Genomic DNA, 21,392 nt, shown 5'->3' on the forward strand with positions numbered 1-21,392 from the left:
ATACATGTAGCATATTACAATGTTTTCATAAAAAATATAGTCCTCTTGATATCTTGCTGTTGCAAATAAGTAATACTTTCTTTTAGAGAGATTTTAAGGAATTGATTACCACTGTCATTGCCCCCAGGTGAATCTATTCAAATTCTGAGTCAGGACTGTCAATATACTCACCGTTAGGACTGAGAAATTGCCATGTAAATAAAGTACTGAAATGCTTTAGCCTGAGTTTTTCTGAGGGGAAGACCTGAGCAGGTGAGAACATCAGGGCAGAAGTGAGATTAATTTACCAGCTATGCCACATTGCACACATACAACCCCAAAGTTTTGCTAGCAACCTTAAAACTGACTTCCTTCAAGTTGTCATCTTGTGGGATTTTTTTGCGTATTTTGATAATACAGGTTTCATTTTAATGTAATCTGTATTGCTTATGGAGGAGAGTACTTATTTCTTAAAAAAGACAGAAATATATCACCTGTAGTAACTCAAATCCTTTTTGGCATGAATTGGACTCCAAACATATAAAACTGCAAAGCAGGTTTCTAACACTGTAGCTGACAGCACAAAAAAAAAGTCATTACTATTAATTTTATTGCAACAGCACCCAGGGTCTCTAGTTATGGGTCAAGACCCTCCTGTCCTCGTTGCTGGATTAACACAGGGTGAAAAGGCTGCTCTTGCCCAAAAGAGTATTACACTCTAAGAAAAGTTCTAACAGATGGGTACAGACTGATGGAGCACAGGGAAGCAAAGAGGGTATAGACAGACATGCGCTTTGCACTGAATGGACTAGAAGTGTTGTTTCCAATTCCAACCTTAGCTGCAAGACATTTGATAGCCCAGAAAAGGACAGTGACAACCAGTTTGCCTAAGGAACAGTAACATTAAATGCTGAGACTCTTTGTGAAGTGACAGTGTGACCCTCTCCTTAAAGGAAATGATTTGCAAATGATTTATATACATCTAATTATATGCTTACAATTTTATTTCTTAAGTTAGCTATTTTTAGACTTTTATATTTTACTTGTAATCTAAAAATTAAATTAACATTATATAATATTTGTTAATTTGCTTATGTTACTGATCTCTTTAAACCTTAAAAAAAATCTTGGCTGTTTTAGGGGAGGGACGAATCAGGATAATTAAAAAGTATCAAAGGCATTTGTCTTCACTACAAATACGTTAATGGTGTTAGAGCTGTTTATAAAGTATTCCTAGAGAAACAAAAAAGTTTAATTAAAACAGTTAACTATATGTAGCGCTTTGTATGTATTGACTGACACAGTCATGGAAAGCTGATACTGAAAATATCCCCATTTTGTCTATTCAATGAAGTGGGGAAGAGAAAAAGCCTGTTGTCTTGCAAAAGCAAAAAAGACTTAAATCTCCTACAATCTCCAAATATAGCCATCTAACAAATTACTGTTGAGAAGAGCTGTACAGGCTTACCACAGAGAAGAAGAGTTTGCAGTACATTTATTTTCTCAATTTACCTGCTCCTTGATAAATGAGACTGAAGGAATTTATGACCTAGTTCTGCAGGAATGCAGGTGCACTTACCATGTACACTGGAGCTTCTATGCAACAGTAAGTATAAATGTTTAGAGAATTATCATAAAATACCAGGAGGAATGTGTTGCTTGCAGATCTGCTGAGTTAGCTCTCAAAATTCTTATATATAGCTCTTACATGTAAAACAGTCAGGTCTCTACCTTGGAATAGATGCATCTCTATTGTAAGAGGAATCTTTATTGTGTTATACTGTAAGACTTGTGAATGCATATTGAAGTCTTCCTCATCACTGTGAACAAAAGAGCTGTGCAGCTGTCTTATTTGTTTAGACATCTTCAGAATATCAGTTGCATGTCCCAGAGATGCAATCTGCAGTCTTATGTGGCAGCAAGGTGGTGACACAGTGTAGGCTGAGAGGGACAAGCCACCCAAAGCCTGCCCAGTCAGCATGCAGGGCCAGCCCACCAAGCGGGACAAGCACAGCTATCCAGCTCCCATTCCACATGGTAAACGGTCCGGGAGGAAAAGTCCTCCAGTAATAACCTCTAGGGTCATGCAGAGCTTCAGCTAGCTTTTTGGAGACTATTTTGGAGCTCCATTCGAAGGGACATGTCTCCCCCCACACCACTCCCTTCTTTCCTCTCTCACCAGATTTCTCGTTGTAGACGAGAAATAACTTCTCTGGAAAGAGAATATTTTGCCAAGTGGTGAAGGAGAAATGTAAGTAGCTAATTCACATGAATTATCTACCACCTTAAAAAATATCTGGGGCTCTGACTATGGAACTGTGTCTAGGCTGGTCCTCAGGGTTTTATCCAGCCCAGTAGAAGAAAAAATAAAAGAGCAAAATCTTACTTTGCAAACAAAAAAAGATAGGACTTCATTTAAAAATATTAATGTTTAATGTACAAACATAGTTAGGTTCTGGCCAGAAACTGGGACCTGAAATGTGTGAAGCTCTCGGTAATTCATGTACACAGTTTTATGGAGTTTGTACGTAGCATTTTGCGTTAGGTGGTAAAGCTGTAGAGCTCCACCCTGTGCTTACTTGTGACTGACAAAATAATTTTTAAAATATATCTTTCCAACATTGTTTTCTAATAAAATGCTAACATTGCAAGTATTTCGTATCAGGCCTGTTGGTCTACCACTTACAAGCCATGAACAAACCCAGGAGTGATCAACCCGGAGAGACTTTGGAAATCACATCATAATCCATGCACCTATAGTGCCTTCACTGGGGTGGATTACAAGCTTCCTGTAAGATAAAAAGTATCTCCCCTTACACTTGTGGCCTTCCAAAATGAGAATGTAAATTATTTAACAGATCACACCTTGCTGATGGCAAGAAATTAAATGCTTCCTGCGAAGGCATTTTGTCAGTACCTCCAAGAGGGCATCAATGTTACCATGAGAATGCAGAAATTTTACTTTCTTATTCTAAGCAGTGATACTTGCAATTTAATAGAGTTGAATTTTGCCAAATTTAATTTTTGGTTTTGAATTTCATTAAAGCTTAATTCTCGGGTTTTCAGTACTTCTGTGGTCTTGGCAATCTTTTTGTTGCTATCAGCACCATTACAATTAGATCTTGGGGTTTTGTTTTTCTTTTTTTAATCCCTTGATTGAGCACTTCTTCCTTCTGAAACTATTTAGTTCATTGAATATTTATTGTGCCATGAATTCATTTTCAGTGAGCACACTGGGTCAATATCTTGTTATGACTTTGTTGAGTCACATGAATTAAAATTTTATAAAATATAATTATTTTATGATAGCTTCTAAGAATATATTCAGTTAGAAATACAAAAGCCAACTTATTTACAAAGGATACTAGTCAGCCTTACAAAAAAATTACTTAGGATGTCACCTTTCAAATTACGTTAATTTTTGGTAGACATGGCAAAGGTTAACCTTGTATCTAAAAACGCTTTAACCAAAAGGAATTTTTTTAGTTTGTAAAACTCTTTGGGTTTTAAAAGTCTTTATAACATCTATCTCACTGTATGTCTTTAGCTAGTTAAAACCTTCCTTTAAGGGTCTAGGGAAAGATACAGTTTCTTCTGGATCAGTGCCCAAGAAGAACACCAGTCAATGTATCTGTGAAAGGTACTGCATCATTTAGGGCAGGCATTCAAAAGGAACCTGATATGAAGGTAACCATTGCACCTACATGCCTTTGGCTGCAGAGCTTGGTGTATCTTGAGTGTGCAAGCCTCATGGAGCAGTGAGGCATACAGGGACCTTGAATTTTTGTCTGACTGCACTGTGTTGAAGTTCAAACTTTCTCTGGATGATGTTACAAATGCTCAAAGATCAGTGGTAGAATTTCCAAAGTCTGGCAGAGGTTTACAATTTTATCTGACATGTTCAAATGGTGATTTTTTAATTTGATTCATAATAAAGAAATTGACTAGATGTGAAGATATGGCCCAGATCTCAGCATTGTTAGGAGCATGTTTATGCCTTGGATTTTGGCTCATGCCCATCTCTTACTTAATTCGTTAATTTGGGAAGAGATGTAATAAAAATTCTATCCAGTTTCTCTGCAATGGAAGTCAAATGGCATTTTTATTGAATCTATCCATTCTGAGTGTCCACTTAACTTCTAATATGACACTGACCCTAAAATTTGTTGCTCATGAATCCTCATTTACAATTTTGGAGAGTTGTCTCATCAAGGTTTGTTTCTGAGAAGGGCATGGTTTTGAAACTCAACTATTATTCTTTTTACTTTAAAATATTACTTTTCTTGTCATTGCCATTGTTTGCAAGCTCCCCAAAATATGCTGTTAATTATTTCCCATGGAGGCTTAAATTTTATGTATAGCACTTAAATGAATGAAAGCTTTATTCTGGTTTATGTGTTAAGCTTTAAATAGATGAACAACACAGATCTGAAGCATGAAATCTTCTTATAAAATTTGTCCTCCCCCCTCTAAAGATTTTATCTACTTAATAGAAAAAGACATGGAGTACTTTACAGAAAAGGGTATTTTTTTTCCTCTTTGATTAGATGTTAAAGGGATTTCTTCTGGGTTTTATTGTCTGTAATGTGGGCATTCATCAAGCAAAAGTGTATAAACTTTTATTTGTATATGTAGAAAATGTTCTGTAGTTTCCATCATGTCAATATCCACGTGCCTCACTTCTGTTGGCTCTTAAAAGTTCACTGAGCCCAGAGGTTAAGTATAATCTGCTCGTACAAGGTTAACATAGTTCACTCCTCATTATCTGCATAAGATGGTGCAATGAATGCACTAGAATGGTACCAAAGATTGTGACCCAGACAAAGAAAAAAGGGGGAAAATATTAAACCAGACATAAATTAGATTTAAAAATATACAGTTATCGTGTCACAAAGGAAAGAGAAAGGCGATGCTATGAAAACTGTGGAGAGTAGATACCTCTGCCATCCATAGATCTGAAGCACTAATCCTGATACTTGCTTCATACGTGGCCATTCCCAGGTGGCATGGCTGGTGCCTGAGCTCTGGTCCCAGAGTCACAGAGGGCAGCCCTGAGTGGTTCTGTGTGCCCCTACCACAAGGACTCCAGCCGCAGGCAGCTGAGATAAAACTACATTTCACAGTCCAAGTTAAATGCATTTCTTTTATGTGTCATGTCAAGAATTTCTCTCCACAAAATCTGACTATGTGGATTTGACTGCAGTAGATGTTCCTTTAGTTCAGTTGCATTGTAAGTCTCATTGATACCCATGTTGTGTGTCTTTCTTGCTTAAGGAAAAAAAAATATAATTAAATCCATCATACTAAAGAATACACTCCATTAAGGGCCATATTTTACAATGCAAAAATAAGAAAACCCATTTTTAGACTAAATTATTTTGGGAGTAGCTTTAATATTTTCCAGCAGCTTCAGTGCTTGAGAAAAAATGTTAATGTCTTTACTGTATTTGTTTTCTTTCTCATTTTAGATGTCTATTGTTTGCAGGAACGTGTGTTAACAAAATAAAGACCAAGGGGAGTACATTAATGCTAATGGTTCCTCATTTTCATGCAGCCATTATGCTTATGTCTGGTGTACTAATACTGAAGTCTTTCTAGTCTAAACTTCATGTACTGCCACTTCTTTCTTTTTTTTTTTGAATGCCAGCTAATTATCTTCTTCAAATATAGCCTCTAGCCAGAGCTGTTCCTTTGTAGCCTGTACTTGTTGACACATCGTACATATGCACCTCAGGTTTCCTCTTACACATACATTTACTTATTATCTTAATTTTGAAAAGAGCATAAAATCATGTCTTGTCTTTTACTACTGTGCAGTTATGCCATGCAGGCACACATGGTGGAGCTGGATTTTCACATTCTTAGAACCTGCAGATGTATGACACCTGTATTGAGTTTCATTTTCCTGTATCTGGGAAGAGTTCGCAAGCTATATGATTGTGGGTTTTTTCATTTTTAGCACATATTTTTTCTAATCTGTGTGAAAGAAAAGTCTGGTTCATGTTTTATTTGTGACCTGATACAATAAGGTCTACCACATTTACAGTCCTCCAGAAGCAGTGGTTGAAAACATGATTGTTCCTGTCATCTCTAGGGGTCTTTGATCCTTAAACCATCTGCTCTGGTACCTGGGAGCCTCTCCTAACATGACAGGCAAAATTCCATCATAAATCAAATGTGTAAACAAATGATCAGGTTTCGTGACAATGAAAGGGTGACAGCAATGTTGCACAGGTTTACGTAGCAGGAATGGTGCTGTTTAGTGTATTAATAGTCTGGGGGGGGGGTGGAATGCAAATGTTTTAGCAGGAAAAAAATCAGATGTCAAAACCCTTTTGACTAGACAGGGATAAAAAAGGCTTTAGGGATCTTGAGGAGAACTTGAATACCTTAAATGAGTAATCACCATGAGAACAGAGGCAATGATTATTCACTAATGCAGAGTCGTGCACGCTAGAAGTAGATAGTTTTCTTATATACCTCTAAATTAAGAATGCGTTGTATCAGTCAGAAACAACTAGAGAGTAACTTCAAATTTCTTTGGAAGCAATCTTAAAAGCAAAGCTAATATTTTAATGTCTAATGAATGATAATTAGGGCTTGATGAGGTAAACATATTCATTATACTGTTATACAAAATGATGGTAACATCTTACCTCAAGTATAATGTTAGCTCTGGTCCCCCCTCCTCAAGTGCTCTTTAACTATGATACATTCTGAAGCAGCAACATGGACAGTTGATAGAAGTAATTTGGACATGTAAAATCTATCTCACAGAGATAAGACTATAATCATAAGTGCTTTTACCTAAAAATAAGGGTATTCATCTACTTCTACCTAAGCAATTGTTTTGCCCTAAGCTTTATTTCTTAGAGGTTAATATTTCAAGAAAACACGGGGGGGAGAGAGAGAGAGAGAGAGAGAGAGAGAGAGGAACTAAAATCTTGGCTTCATTGAGATCAGTGAGACCTTTGCTACAGTTCTCCCCCATTTAAAATGGAAATATGAGATGATCATTTGCAAATTGGAGTGTGCAGCTATGTAATGAAAGGGTGGTGTGATTTCCCATGCCAACATACAGCTTCTTATTGTCTGACTCTAGATCTGAAATGAGGAGCTGTCAGCAGTGACCAGGGACTGCTGCAGTGGGAGCCAACACAGCTCTCAGGGCATATGGTGATTTTCATTTAAAAATGCATTGCAGTGATGAAGGATCTAATTGCTCTTGTATAGATTTTATCTTTTTCTTAATAACCCTAAACTGTTCACTACAACATACATTAGTAGGCATAAAACACAGAGAATCTGTGTTAAAAGTTATAATCTATTTATATTAGAAGGCTGCATGTGCTCCAGTTCAGGATATTTATTTTTATTTACAGTGTTTGGTGACTTATTTACATGTTTTTGTCTTTTTTTCTCCAGTATTTCTAGGTTTTGTTTGGGTTTAGATGGTTTTGCATTGCTTGGTATTTCATAAGGTACAGTTCTAGGTTTCAGAGAAGTATAAAGAAGATGTGGCATGTAATAAAGCCATTGCCATCTTTTGTGCTTTCATTTAGAGCTCCAGAGTTTTTCAGCTGAGTCAGAAAAACATAACAGCATAACACATAGCCCTTAAAGATAACCCATGTTTGACAGCTTCCTTTAGTTTGCCCCATCATTACTCAATACATCTTCTCTTTCCCTTCTATCAGCGTATCATTGATTACAGTCTTTCCTCACCGGTGTAAAAGAGCCAAGTGTGGTCTGGGCCTACACGAGTTTCAAATACTCTTTAAAAACAAAAAGGTGATGATGCGGGATCAGATAGGCTTTTCTACCTTCACATCTCCCCGAGGAATACTTAAGGCCCTGAATATGATACAGAACCACAGCTCAGAGAAGGCTGGCCTTTGTCCCACCCTTTCTCTTCTAACATCATCAGCACTGGTCTACTGGCGAACTATTCCTGCTTCTAGGCATTCAGGGATGCTCTGAGAGTTACTCCTCATCCTTACATCTTTGCACTTCCTGACACAGTAGTGCAGAATAAACCAGTTTTGGCCTACTTTTTCACTAGAAAAAAATGTTTGTCATTTTATAGAATAAAGAAAATGAAACTGTGTTCTAAGCTGTTGAAATACCAAACAGGATTTTGGTATGTTAAGCGTCTGGTGTGTAAGGAAAATCTAAATAGATGTATAGAATGAATCAGCAAATTATGGGGAGTGATGTACTTGCTCAGTGCAGTGCAAGCACCAAATCAAGGGAAGACTGAGTTTCTGGATGTCCAGTAAATGAGATAATGTGTTTTACATCTGGTTATAAAGTATGTCATCAATGGATGCTTAAACGCTTGTTTATGTTTCTGCTGGTACTTGAGCACTTCCCAGATACAGGTAAATGAAACTCAATACAGCTTCTTCCAGCAATTTTCAAAGTAGCCTAATGGAGCTTGATATCCAATTCGTACTGACTTTTCTGATGGGACTTGATTACTTGAGTGCTCTTATTCCCTTTGAAAAATCTTCCTCTTAATTATGCTAATCGGTGCTTTAAAATGTTTTCAAAGTCACAGAGCTATATGCAGATAATGCTAATTCAGAACCAGACAAGATTCATAACGCTAAATTCAAGGAAACTCCCTCTGACTAGAAGGTATATTTATTTTTCTTTTCTTCCCTGAGGGTAGAAATTAATTACTCAAGTTTGCTGAAGAATCTGCTGAGAGCTGTTAGCTACAGGAACCAAAAAAGAAAAAGTAATTAGTCAGTCGTTAACCCAGGACTATTTCCATTGTATAATGAAAGTATTTACAGCCAACAGTATCTTGTATTTAATTCCAAATGAAAAAAAAAAAAAGTAGTGCTATTAAGAAAAATCTGAGAAGTGTAGTTGATCTGGAAATCTTGCAGCATTTTATGTACTTTGGCTGAAACCTCATCGTATATAATTTCTTCAAAAGGTCCTGATTAGGATTGTCTCTAACAGTGAACACAGAAATGAAAAGCTGTAAATATGGCTTTATCTACAAATCAGAGCAATGTATTTATTGGGTTTTCACTTTCAGATACACATAATCTGTTCCAAGTCTCATGGTACATCTCTAAAGAAAGTTACCTAATAGCTTTTCATTGTATAGTGGGCAGTTTTTGTTAACAACTGCTGATAATTGCTAGCTGCTACTGTTGTAGCTCAGTGATAAGCCATTCATCTTACTGATTAAGAACGTTTGTCTGACCTCCAGTTATGTCACAGAACTGGGCACAGAGTGCTGAAATCATTTCAGATAATGGTGTCTCAGCCAGAATTGCTTGTTAGCAACTGTAAAATGCTAATATTGTGTTTGTATTTTGTTAGTATAATTATATTAGAGATATAGATACAGTACAGGCCAGCGCGGGGTCCTGCCCTGGGGAGGGACAGCCCCTGCACCGGCACAGGCTGGGGGTGGGCTGCTGGGGGGCAGCTCTGCGGGGAAGGGCCGGGCGGTGCTGGGGGACAGCCGGTTGCCCGCGGGCCAGCGGTGGCCCTGTGGCCGAGAAGGCGGGTGGGAGCCTGGGGCGCGTTAGGGGCAGCGTGGCCAGCGGGTGCAGGGAGCTGATCCTGCCCCTCTGCTCGGGCTGGTGAGGCCCATCGGGAGTGCTGGGCCCAGCGCTGGGCTCCCCAGTCACGGGAGACGGGGAGCTGCTGGGGAGGGCCCAGCGGGGGCTGCGGAGCTGGTGAGGGGCCTGGAGCACCTCCCTGGTGAGGAGAGGCTGGCAGAGCTGGGGCTGTGTAGCTGGAGAAGGCCGAGGGGGGTCTCACCCGTGCGTACCAACACCTTAAGGGTGGGTGGCAGGAGGACGGGGCCGGGCTCCTTCCAGTGGTGCCCAGCGACAGGACCAGGGGCAACGGGCACAAACTGCAACACGGGAAGTTCCAGCTGAATATGAGGAAAAAGCTCTTTACTTGGAGGGTGGCGGAGCCCTGGCCCAGGCTGCCCAGGGAGGCTGTGGAGTCTCCTTCTCTGGAGACATTCAAACCCACCTGGGCGCGATGCTGTGCAGCCTGCTCTGGGTGAGCCTGCTTCAGCAGGGGCTTGGGCTAGGTGGTCTCCAGAGGTGCCTTCCAGCCCCGACCAACCTGTGATTCTGTGCTGTTATAGGGAATGCTACTCTTTGATACAATATAGGTGTTTATTTTAGTACCTTGCCTTTGCTAGTAGTGATGCATTCTTTAGGAACAATGATGTTTCAATAGGGTTTGGTGTTTTGCTTGGTAACCTTGAACATAAAGTGTGCTGTAAAGGAGAAACCAGTTCACATATGTCTGTCAGTTAAATAATGGAGTCATCCATCTTTTCTTGATAGCACTGAAAATGTATTAGTCTGAAAGTGAGGCCCGTAATGTTTCATATAAAGTTACAATAGTTAAATTTAGTAATTGGGGGGGGGGGCGGCGCAGCTGAAACTGAGGTGGAGAAACTTGCAATCAGATGCAATATGACCACTAGGAACAGTGAATGTGAAATTCATTCAGATAACAAAAGGCAGAAAAATGGGAATACAGAGGCCAAGAATCAGTGACTTTTAGAACACTTCCAGGAAAGAGATTTTATCCAAAGAGGCATTATTTCAGTGTTCACAGATCAGTTACAGTTATTTTAAATAACTTGTTTCAGTTTTGCAGTTCTTCCAAAGACTAGAATACTTTTAAAACTTGAAGCTGAATTTTATGATTGTATTTCTTTACATTAGGTTTAGATAGATATTTTTAAACTCTGTCTACTGTCTGCCAGGGATTTTCTTAGGTTTTTGTTCATTATTCTTTAACGTGTCTGATTATGCTCCCTATCACAAGCATAGCAATGAAATCTGCTGTACAAAGGGCCATATTATTGTTGGGGAAGTGTAGTGTAATCTCAGGAAAACAGTAGTGCACAGAGGACTTGGATCAGTTCAGTGACCTTTTTTTCAGTATTGCTTTTCTTTCCCATTTTAAATAATTGGGAGCCACAAACATAAAATAGCCTCAACTGATTAATACTTTCTATCAAGGCAAAATCAAAGCAGTTTTCCTATGCTTCCTTGTCTGTTGGCAAGGTGAACCAGCCCACTCAGTTCTGCCATCTTACAAGAATGCAGAGTGCTTTCATTTATGCTTCTGATTAAATTCACTGGCCTGCACAGAGCGGGTCAGCAGGGTTATGGCTGAACCTTATGCTGTCATCACCCAGACCTTCTGGCTTAGCTTTCCTTGTAGAAAAGCATGCCAGAGAGTATGGAGCTGAGGATGGTAGCAGCCATGGCTCAACAAGTCTGCTGTAAGTGGTAAATTCTTACAGACATTTTCCCCAACTTGGAGGTGCTGGGGCAGATACTTCAAATCTGCCCCCTACTTTTGCAGATATACTTTACAAGGGGATTTCACCCGGTTCATACTTGGATTGATCCAAAATTAAGAAATGGATGCTCACTGGAGAGAGAATAAACTTCAGGAGGTGATTCAGCCTGTCAGGTCTCAGCTTACAACAGGGGGACCCCCAACCAATTTTTCTGAAATAAAACTGCCTGCCAGGAATATTTTGTTTTGGAGCTCTCCCTGAATATCCAGGAAAGATTCCTAATCTTCCAAGCAAACTGATTAACAGGCAAAACTGGGCACACAAATTGATTTTTATATTTTTTTTTCCTATCTGGATTTTTTTGAAGCATTGTGTTTATGCAATTCATTTAGGTTGGTTGTTTTCCAAAAGAACTGCATACTTTTCCCTGGTTGGTTGCTTTGGTGGTTTGTTGTGGTTTGTTGTTGTTTTTTAAATATCTATGAGGCAGTAGCTAATTCTACTTTCTCTAGCACACATAAGAGTCATTTAGCAAAATGAAAGGAAAGATTAAATGAACAATTTAGAAAAAACTTGCCAAAGCATCTTTTGAAAATTAATTTAGGTTTGTAAGTTATGTTTAGTTGTTTGAATCTTTTCTACTGCAAAAAGAAACATGTAAAAAGCTCTAAATATGTAATTATTATTATAAAAATTTAATCTTAGAATCTCAAAAAGCTTTCCAAGTATTAATTAATGGAAAGAATCAAATCGATGTTGCATTCTTGCTGCAGTGTTATTGGGTGATGATTTTTTCTTTTCAGTGCCTTAATGGATTTTATGAATTATCTAATTAGACCTGTAATATGCGATTCAAAGCCACTTGATTTCCATACAGAAATACAGTTCATAATCATGCATAAAAATAAATACTCCAGAGAGACAATACTTAACGTGCTGTATAAATTCCTACAGTTTAATGATCTTTTTATTCTTGGAATTGTGTGAAGAATGCAGTGTCTTCTAAATAATTATCGGGGGGGGGGGGGGGGCTGTTAGAATTATTTTGTTCTATAGAACGTGTAGATTTCATGGCGTCGGTATTCCTTAGAAGTTCTTTTTATGCTTTGTTTTTCAGGTTGGCTTCATGAGCTAGGGAAACGTATTGAGTCTCCTTACTATGAGAACAACACACTAGGGGGCCCATCAATCAGAAGTGCCTATATAGCTGCCCTATATTTCACTCTCAGCAGCCTCACCAGTGTTGGGTTTGGAAATGTCTCAGCCAATACCGATGCCGAAAAGATCTTCTCCATTTGCACAATGCTGATTGGGGGTATGTACAAATGCTAAGTATCATATAAAATGTTTTGGGGAAGGGTAGGGACAAGTAAAATAAGAGGTGAAATTTTGTTAGAGTTTCTTTAAAAATAAGACAAGCCACAACAGAAATTTTAATTTAAAATGGCAAAAGAAGGAAATAACTCTCTTAAGCAGACATATTTCTAAGGTTTCAATCACTTGTGGCAACAAAAGACAGTTGTCACCCAGTAAAATGCAAACACACTACTGTCAGTGAGTAGAGCCCAACCATGTGCCAGCATATTTTGGTTACATGCCAGGCAGTTTTTAATTCAGCCAGGTAATAGGTTCAGCTCCAGTTCAGTCCCCACAGCAGCCCTGGGAATGGTGGTGAGGGCAAGTGGTTAGCACAGCAGTGACCCTGGCTGTGAGCTAGTGCAGATCCTCATCTGAAGGATTGGCCCAGAGAGAAGACAGCAGAGATAGGACAGAGCCAGGAGGACTGTTTAGTGAGCTGTAGGTGACTATCATAAACAAAAAGCAGTTTAATTATCATTAAGTCACCACTTACCACTAAGACATGGTAAATTTTACCACATCACTGCTTCAGATTAGAAAATACAACGGTTTTGTCATATTTGGAACTCCTAGTAGTATTTGTTGGGGAAAGTCATGTGCACATTTATGATTACCTTCTTTCTGCTGAGGCACCTGGGCACAACCACCGAGCTGGTGGCAGCTGCAGAGCTTGGTATTCCAAGGCCACTAGGCAAAGTACCTGCAGGTCTCTACCTTCATCTTCCTCCACAAAAAAAAAAAAAAAAAAAAAAAAAAAAAAAAAATCAGCTGTGCTATTTCAGAGTGTGTACAGCAGACAACTCACAGTGGGAGTGAGGGGTAAAAGGAAATCACAACCAGAGTACTGCCCGCCTCTTCTGCCCCCCCCCTCCCCCCCTGCCCTGTTTGCCTAATTGTTCTGGAAATACTAGTAGGTGTTTCTCCAGGGCTAGCCAGTAAGGCGTGCATGGTGTCAGCTTTGCAGCATAAATTTTCCTGGGCAAAAATAAATTGGCAACTTGACACTTGAAAGCCAGGAAACACAATGAATGACCTGTAAACTATATATTTGTAGCATCGAGTGGTATAAAAAGTACTCATTGAATTATTGTCATTTTTGCCAGTCCTGAAAATGAATGGAAATAATATAATAAATCATCCAAGAATTATATCATTTTGATTTTGACAATATCCCAAAAACACAAGCAGCTCACTAATTGCTTTTGCTGGTAGCATAGAATTATAGTTTTAAAATACAGTGTGGTCTTTGTGCTTGGAGGCTTTCATTACATAAACTCTGTTGGAGTGAAGGAAGGAGTTTTTATTTCTGTAAAGAAATCAAGAGCTGTGTAAGGCGATGATGAATATTTAATTCACTTTGGTACAGCAGAGCTTTCACAAACTTAATAGATTAGAATATAAAAGTATGCTGTACTTATAGTCCAGTTATTGCAGTTTCTGTTCATTTCTTATATTGTTGAATGGTAGAACTGATATTCTTGTGCACTGAATAAATTGTGAAGAACTAGTCGGCTGAATATAGTAAGAGGGAACAGAAAGCTGAAAGGCAATGTTAATCACAGGCAAGCAGGTAGAAGTATGACTTTACATCTGGGAGGGTCCAGTGGACAAGATCTATCCAGGCAAGAAGGCAGAGCAGGCTGGTTTGCAAGTATTTTCTTGAGGAATTTTATTTTAGATGCTATTTAAGAAAATCAGCAGAGCAAAGAAACTTGAAGGAGTTAGCATCACACAGCACAGACTGGTGAGTATGCCTCAGAAAAGTCTATTAGGAATAAAGTACTAGTCTGTATACTTTAGGGCATAATGCCTTTTCATTTCTTAAAACATGTTTCAATGTATAGTTTTGGCTGATATTTAATTTTAAAATTCACTAGTGGAAAGTGATGTTTTGAGAGAAATTGATACAAGTTTTTTAGGGTTTTTAGACAAAGTCATTAGTTTATGAAACTTCAAGTTTAATGGATAGCATGATTACATTTATCAGTACTTCATCTGTACCTCTTTAATGTGTGTCGCTGCAAATTGAAAGAAGGAAGTGAATTTATTACAATCTTAAAGATAGTTGAAGCCAGGGGAAAAAAAGTATTAATTTAACAGATAAATAACTTATAATATTCTTGTTTGATTTTCACCTGCCTCTTGGTATTAATTCATGTTTTGCATGAATTTGAAATTACAATTTAAGACAAGTAATATTGTGAAGATAAAACATCTTATTCTGTACAGTATTTCTTCTTAAAGTTGGCAAGAAAAGTTACTTACTAAAATTTAACCAGAATTCATAGGATACCCAGCATCTGTAAAATATTAGTTAGATATGTCCTCCTGCACATGACCATACCATGTGCTGTTTTGTATTCTCAATGTTCTTTAAGCAAAGAATGTGCAGTTTTGTATTTATGAGACTGGAGGCTCCAGCAGTAGCTCCAGTCCTTTCTGGGGTCCAAGGTGCTACACTGTTCCCTAAGCAACAAAAAAAGTAATTTAGAATATCCATTAAAATTAAGGCCACTTTATGAAATATTGTTCCTAGAAGTTTTTAACTTGTCCTGCTTGTAGAGAATGGATCAATATATTTCTTACAGAAAGCAGGGTGGGTCTGTGACTATTTGATAAAAGAAATCTAATACCTATGAAGCCAGAAATAGCTTGAGATCATTGGTAGCAGTTGTCTTCCAAGGTACATACACAAAATCAGATTCCCCCATAACAATAACATTCTTGATGATATTTGTGCCTATAATAACATCACGGAGATCTCTACACTGTCCAGCTCCTAACCTTGGAGAGACTTCTATCACATGTGATTTTTACATATGCATCCATGCACCACCTAATGTTTAATCCTTCCCCACTTTTTAAACTGATTATCACATCCTTAAAGAGGCTACACTATCACTTTAGCCTGTTTAGCTATGTCTGGCTGAATTGTTTCAGCCCTAGGTGCCATATTTCTGGCATAATACACCAGCCCCTCACATTTTGTTGCCCAGGCTTCTGACATTCATGACTTAGCAATTCATTGCATCACCAGGAACAACACCTAGTTGATTCAGCTGATTATTCTTAAAAATAAATTTCCAGTTTTGCTTACTTTTCTTTCTAGAATTCATATCTGATCTTTTTCTTTCTGCTCTGCTTTTCATTTATCTTCTTTTACTAATGGACTTCTATTGACTTCATCATATCATTGGATTACTCTACAAGAATGCATACTATATTGTGAAACTTGCACACTGCAATGTCTTATCTGTTTTTCTGCACTCCCTTCGCAATAAAGACACAGATATTGTTATTATTTCCTTTGTATTTTACTTGGTCTGTAAAAATTTTCAGCACTCCAAACCAAAGAATTTTCTGTCCATTTCTACCAAAAACATTATTAACCTCTAAAGTGCATCCTTTCCTCCTCCTGCTCCCCCTGTCTCTCCTTATTCACACTGGATTGCTGTAAATTGCCATACAAGGTCAACATCTTGTTTGTCTTCTTTATAAACCAATTCCTTTACCGCTCAGATGAGTTTGTCTGCTTTCTTCCAAGCGCTATAAAGATAGATGTCCCTTAACAGTAATAATCAAGCTCTTTAATAGTTTTTTCAATAAACAATTTGTAAATGCGTATATTATATACCTCAGATAAATATCATATGACAGACAATCTAGCAGTAATTATTCCCACTGATAATCAGGAAGCACATTTCTGCACAGGCAAACCCAGACAACCTGTACCTGTAAGCATTTCTTCAGCTTTGCTTCTGGTCTTTTTATTCTCAAGCCAGTGTCTAATTGCAGACAAACTTTAGGATGCCAGAACTTTCTGATAAATATTTTCACACTATATTTGACCTTCTCAAGCAACAAAAGAAATCAGATTTTCAATTTGAATGTATCTTTTTTTAACTGAATTTCTTCTTTACAAAGGTTTTTTTCTGTCTTTTTTTAACATCTTATTTCCCAGAATATGATAAATTTCTAAATGTTGTTTGCAATCTCATTCCGCTACACATAGTCCCTATTAGTAACTGTTTTTCTTTATATGAGTTCTCTGAAATTTATTACATTCTGTGTATTTGCTAACTGACCATTTGAGTCTAGTTTTCATACTGATTAATAGTTTATCATTACTTCCTGAGCATGCCTGCCTACATGTGTTATCTGTTTTCATTTTTTCCTTAGACTGAACTTAATTTGGCTAGGTCATTCTTTTGCTTGGTATCCTGACTAGATAGCATCAGTACTTCTACCCTGTCCCATGACTGTGGCTACTAGTGACACCAAAAAAAAAAAAAAAAAAAAGAATAATCATATGAATACTACTGTATATATACTACTGTATATTACTCATGGAGTCTTATATTCAAAAGCTTTATTATATCTCTCAATCAGGAAACTGGTTTTCTGTAAAGATCCTGTTTATTTTCTGTGTTATGTTTTAATGACCAACAAGTCATCCTACATTGCACATAATTCCTCCCTAGCTCTGATGCATGCCTTGGTGTTTGGCAATGTGACTGCTATAATTCAGAGGATGTACTCCAGATGGTCCCTTTATCACACAAGAACCAAGGATCTGAAGGACTTTATACGGGTCCATCACCTGCCACAACAGTTGAAGCAAAGGATGCTTGAATATTTTCAAACCACGTGGTCTGTCAATAACGGAATTGATTCCAATGAGGTAAGCAAACGAGGGAGGTTGCATGTTTGGTGGCTTTGACTATGGACTTTGAGTAAGGGAGGGGGAGTAACTTCCCATTTGTGATGCTGTGTTTTTTGTGAAGTTACATATAAAGAATAACATGCCTAAAAATAAAGCTGGCTTAAAGAGGGTATGCTATTGAACAATCTGGTTTAGAACATCATATCATACATTAAATTTCAAAATCCTCCGTAGTGCCTAAATGCTGAAGAGGTCTTCATCAGAAACCTTTTGGATGATGCCAGCAGAAACACCCCAGTGAGCAGTTTGCCTTTCACTAAACAAAAGATCTGCTGGGTTTATTAGGTGGGTTTTTAAAGGAGGGACTTCTTTACTGCCCTTTATTCCCTCCTCCATTTTCTTTTATTCTTTGCAACACTGTAAACAAGTGGTTTGGCCTGATTTTTTTTATGTTTTTCATTTCCTTAGATTTTTAAATATTGCAGGATCTAACACATGAGTGAAATCAAAAGACAGATTTCTGGTCGTGTCTTTGCTTGCCTGTTTTAAATTACTTATCTAGGTTATGTATTACTATACTCCGGGAGAAATAATGGCTTCTCTGTTCCAGAGTGTTATTTGAATGAACCATTCCCTTCAGAGTTCTTGTTACACATGTCATTATAAAACTCAGTGGCCTCTAAAGGTAATGTGGAAATAAGCAGAAGGATTTGGGTTTGAGAACATTATTTTCCCGATAAACTATTTTTGCAGTGTGCACAGCACAAAGAATGGGATTTTCAACAGCATCCTAGCAACAGAAAGAGCCTAGTAAGATTTACAAAGGTACAAAAAATACTTAAATGTCAGAGCTTTCTTAGATTTGGTTAAGGATCACCTTCAGCTGAACCTTTAGTCACGCTGCAAGTGAGCAACTGCTGCACTACAACAGCAGGCTCTGGAGAGACTGCCATCAGTATTTCATTATTTGCCTCCCATCCGCAAACTGCTTAGTCTAAGCCCACTCCATCGAGTATTGGCTGATTGCATTACTCAGATGCCAGATCCCTTCAATTTACAGACAAAACCGTGCTTGTGGGCTTGAAGCTTGCATGGTTCAGAGCTCTGCCCATAGGCAGGCAGTATACTTTGCCTCAATGGGGTAATACCTGGAAACCACTTAAACATATTTTTAAAAAAGATACACCTGAATTTTTCATGATGCCTTGACAAAAGGAAAGATAATTTGAGCAGTTATATGTCATTCTCAGAAGTCTGTCTGAGCAGGAAGTTGCTTCTCTCAGTTTTGCCATGCTGCAGCAGATCTTGTGTAAAACATATATACAGATACCATTAAGTGTTGGCCATGCTAACTGGAAATTAAGACCGAGCAGAAATAGGAAGACCTTATAGTCTTTTAGTTTCCATAGATTCCTCTGCTGAACGTGCACCTTGTTTCCATGTCTTCATTCATTTAAAAAAAAAAAAAAAAAGAAAACAAAAAACCTCCCCGAACAAACCCTCAGAAAAAACTTAGGGGTTTTTGAGTTATTCCTTTTCCAGTAGTTTTACCGCTGTATGCAGTGGTATATACCTGAACGCCCTACTGTGTTCTAACAGGTGAGAAGAACTTGGACAAGTTTAAATTGTGCATACTGTTGACTTTTTTTCTTGGTTTTGTATAAAGGCACGTTTTTACTCATGTTTTTCTGGAATTTATCAGTGTTTATCAGCGTAAAGATTTATTGAGACAGCACATGTCTTATCAAGGGGATAAGAAAATCAAAGGGAAATCTTTGCGTCAATATGACATGGGCAGCACTACTAAATCAGCCCACTTCTGCAAAAGAGGAAGCAAATTATTTCAAACTTTTCTCTTTTTTGGACAGCTTTTAAAAGACTTCCCGGACGAGCTGCGTTCAGATATCACCATGCACTTGAACAAGGAGATTTTGCAGCTCTCCCTTTTCGAGTGTGCCAGCCGTGGTTGCCTCAGGTCTCTGTCTCTGCATATCAAAACCTCCTTCTGTGCTCCTGGGGAATACCTCCTGCGGCAGGGAGATGCCCTGCAAGCAATCTACTTTGTGTGCTCAGGTTCCATGGAAGTCCTGAAGGACAGCACAGTCCTGGCAATTCTTGGTATGCTCATAATCAATCAGCTTCAAACAAAAAGAATGGTCCTCAAATGTAGTAAAACCTTCACTACTAACTGATGGCTTAGTGTGTCCTGGTAGTCTGATGAGAAATAATTTATTTTATTTTAATCTGTTATTCATGTTCTATGGAAATCCCTAATATTTTTTTTTAAAAAAAAAACTTCCTTATGTTTTGCCCTAAGGAGCTTTCAATTGCTAGTGTTAGCTGTTCATTCTTGTATTCTGCCTTTTTCTGTACTGCGTGTAAATATAAATATCTGTACATACACACACAGTTATACTGTATCCTGATTTTCTTATACTTACTCTCTCCTTTGCATTTCAGGAGGTACTTACTAGCTTTTGATATAAATTTCTGCTTTCAACTAAATTTGATGACAGTACTGACACCTCAAAGGACATTGGTTATTACTTCCTAAATCTTTAACAACAGTTAGTGGCCAGGCAGTGTTCCCACTAATGCTCTCAAATGAAAGAAAGTAATCTGAGTCCAAGTCTTATTCTTTGACATAGGCATATGAACACCCCTTGCAGGACAGCCATGTGGTGAAAAAAACCCCCACTGTTGTCTCTGGTCCCCAAACAGTTACTTCTTCAAGCTAACTGATACTGCCAGCGGTCATCTGACTATATTGTAACAGAGAAAGGCCAGAAGTTTTGTACTAATAAATTTCATTTAGTTGTTTGCCAGATGACTTCTTTGACTTGCCAAGGGTTAAGCAGCTCTATCTGTAAATTTCAGTGAGTGGCCTCAGTCTAATGCCTACTGAAGAGGTTCAATGTCTGAGTTAATGTTTATAAAGTGTTCTGTAAAGAATTATTTTATTATTGTTTTAATACCTCCTTAGATTTAAATGTATTCTTTTTAATAGCTTTTAATCTTCTGATAAAGCAGAGTTAAAAAGAACATTTCCTTTTTTGCTTTCTTTCCGGTTTTGTGGGATTGCACTAGACTGTTGATAATGCAAGCTTCTGGTCTTCTGTAATTGAATTTCCTTTATTTACTAGCATGCATTTGATTGGTCTTTTTTTTAGAATATAAATGTGATACATGTCCTATTTGTTTCATAACTCTCTAATTCCATTAGATGGACACTCCACATCACTCCATCACTCATTTTAATTAGGAAGTTTTAGAATGCCTTGGATTTTATTGGATCACATAAATCAAAGCTATGAAATATGGCTTAGAAAAACCATAAACTTCATAAGCTTAAATATAGCAAGAGGTCAAGAGCTGGAGCTTATTTCATTCATGATTCCATTTTCAGGCACTTCTGAAAATGTTAATGAAAGCATCATTGTGTAATGGTGACTATAAAAACAATAAGAAAGGGATCAGTGGATTTCTGAGAGAAGTTAATGAAAGCGTAATGCAAAAACATAAAAATAATTCTTCGCTACAGTGAATGGGAGCTTCATCATTCAAACCTAATTAACACCAGCAAAAGGTGAATGCATCAAACGTGTTACTGATGTGATGTAAATCTAAGCAAGTTTTTCCCTGACAATGCTGGGTTACTTACAGTTCCCAGACCATTTTATAACTCTGTCATGATCCTAATTTTAGTGAATTAGGGTTTTTTTACTGAACCATTCTCACTAACAAGCAATAAATCACAAATACAATTAAATGCTCTGATTAAATACAGCTGTTTGGTTCCTCTTGAGACTATTTTTTGTATCTTTATTAAATATTATTAGGATATTTTTAATAGAAAAATATGTTTTAATATAACAGTTATGTACTGTTTGAGCATACATCTTGTTTTTTTTTAAAAAAATATTAGCCATAACTTATTGAAAATATATCCATAATAATAAGAAATTTATAACTTTGACTGCACATCCCAGATAGATATATTAACAAACAGGTGTGTCTGCTGAAACATTCAATAATTAAATTATTAATAAATATTAAATAAGTTTGTTCTCCAATGAAAAAGGA

General features: G+C 37.6%; 1 protein-coding gene across 3 annotated transcripts in view; it reads left to right on the plus strand.

Annotated features, from left to right (window-relative positions):
• KCNH8 (potassium voltage-gated channel subfamily H member 8) overlaps positions 1 to 21,392 on the plus strand; it is a 195,821-nt gene that overhangs the window by 135,770 nt on the left and 38,659 nt on the right. For all 3 annotated transcript variants that reach the window (XM_056338272.1, XM_056338273.1, XM_056338274.1), the window contains 3 exons: positions 12,405 to 12,602; positions 17,128 to 17,327; positions 19,178 to 19,427. In XM_056338272.1, the coding sequence (XP_056194247.1) occupies positions 12,405 to 12,602; positions 17,128 to 17,327; positions 19,178 to 19,427 (648 nt within the window). The remainder of the gene's footprint in view (positions 1 to 12,404; positions 12,603 to 17,127; positions 17,328 to 19,177; positions 19,428 to 21,392) is intronic.

This window comes from Falco biarmicus, chromosome 4, assembly GCF_023638135.1.
Source record: "Falco biarmicus isolate bFalBia1 chromosome 4, bFalBia1.pri, whole genome shotgun sequence".
In the NCBI taxonomy this organism is placed as follows: domain Eukaryota; kingdom Metazoa; phylum Chordata; class Aves; order Falconiformes; family Falconidae; genus Falco; species Falco biarmicus.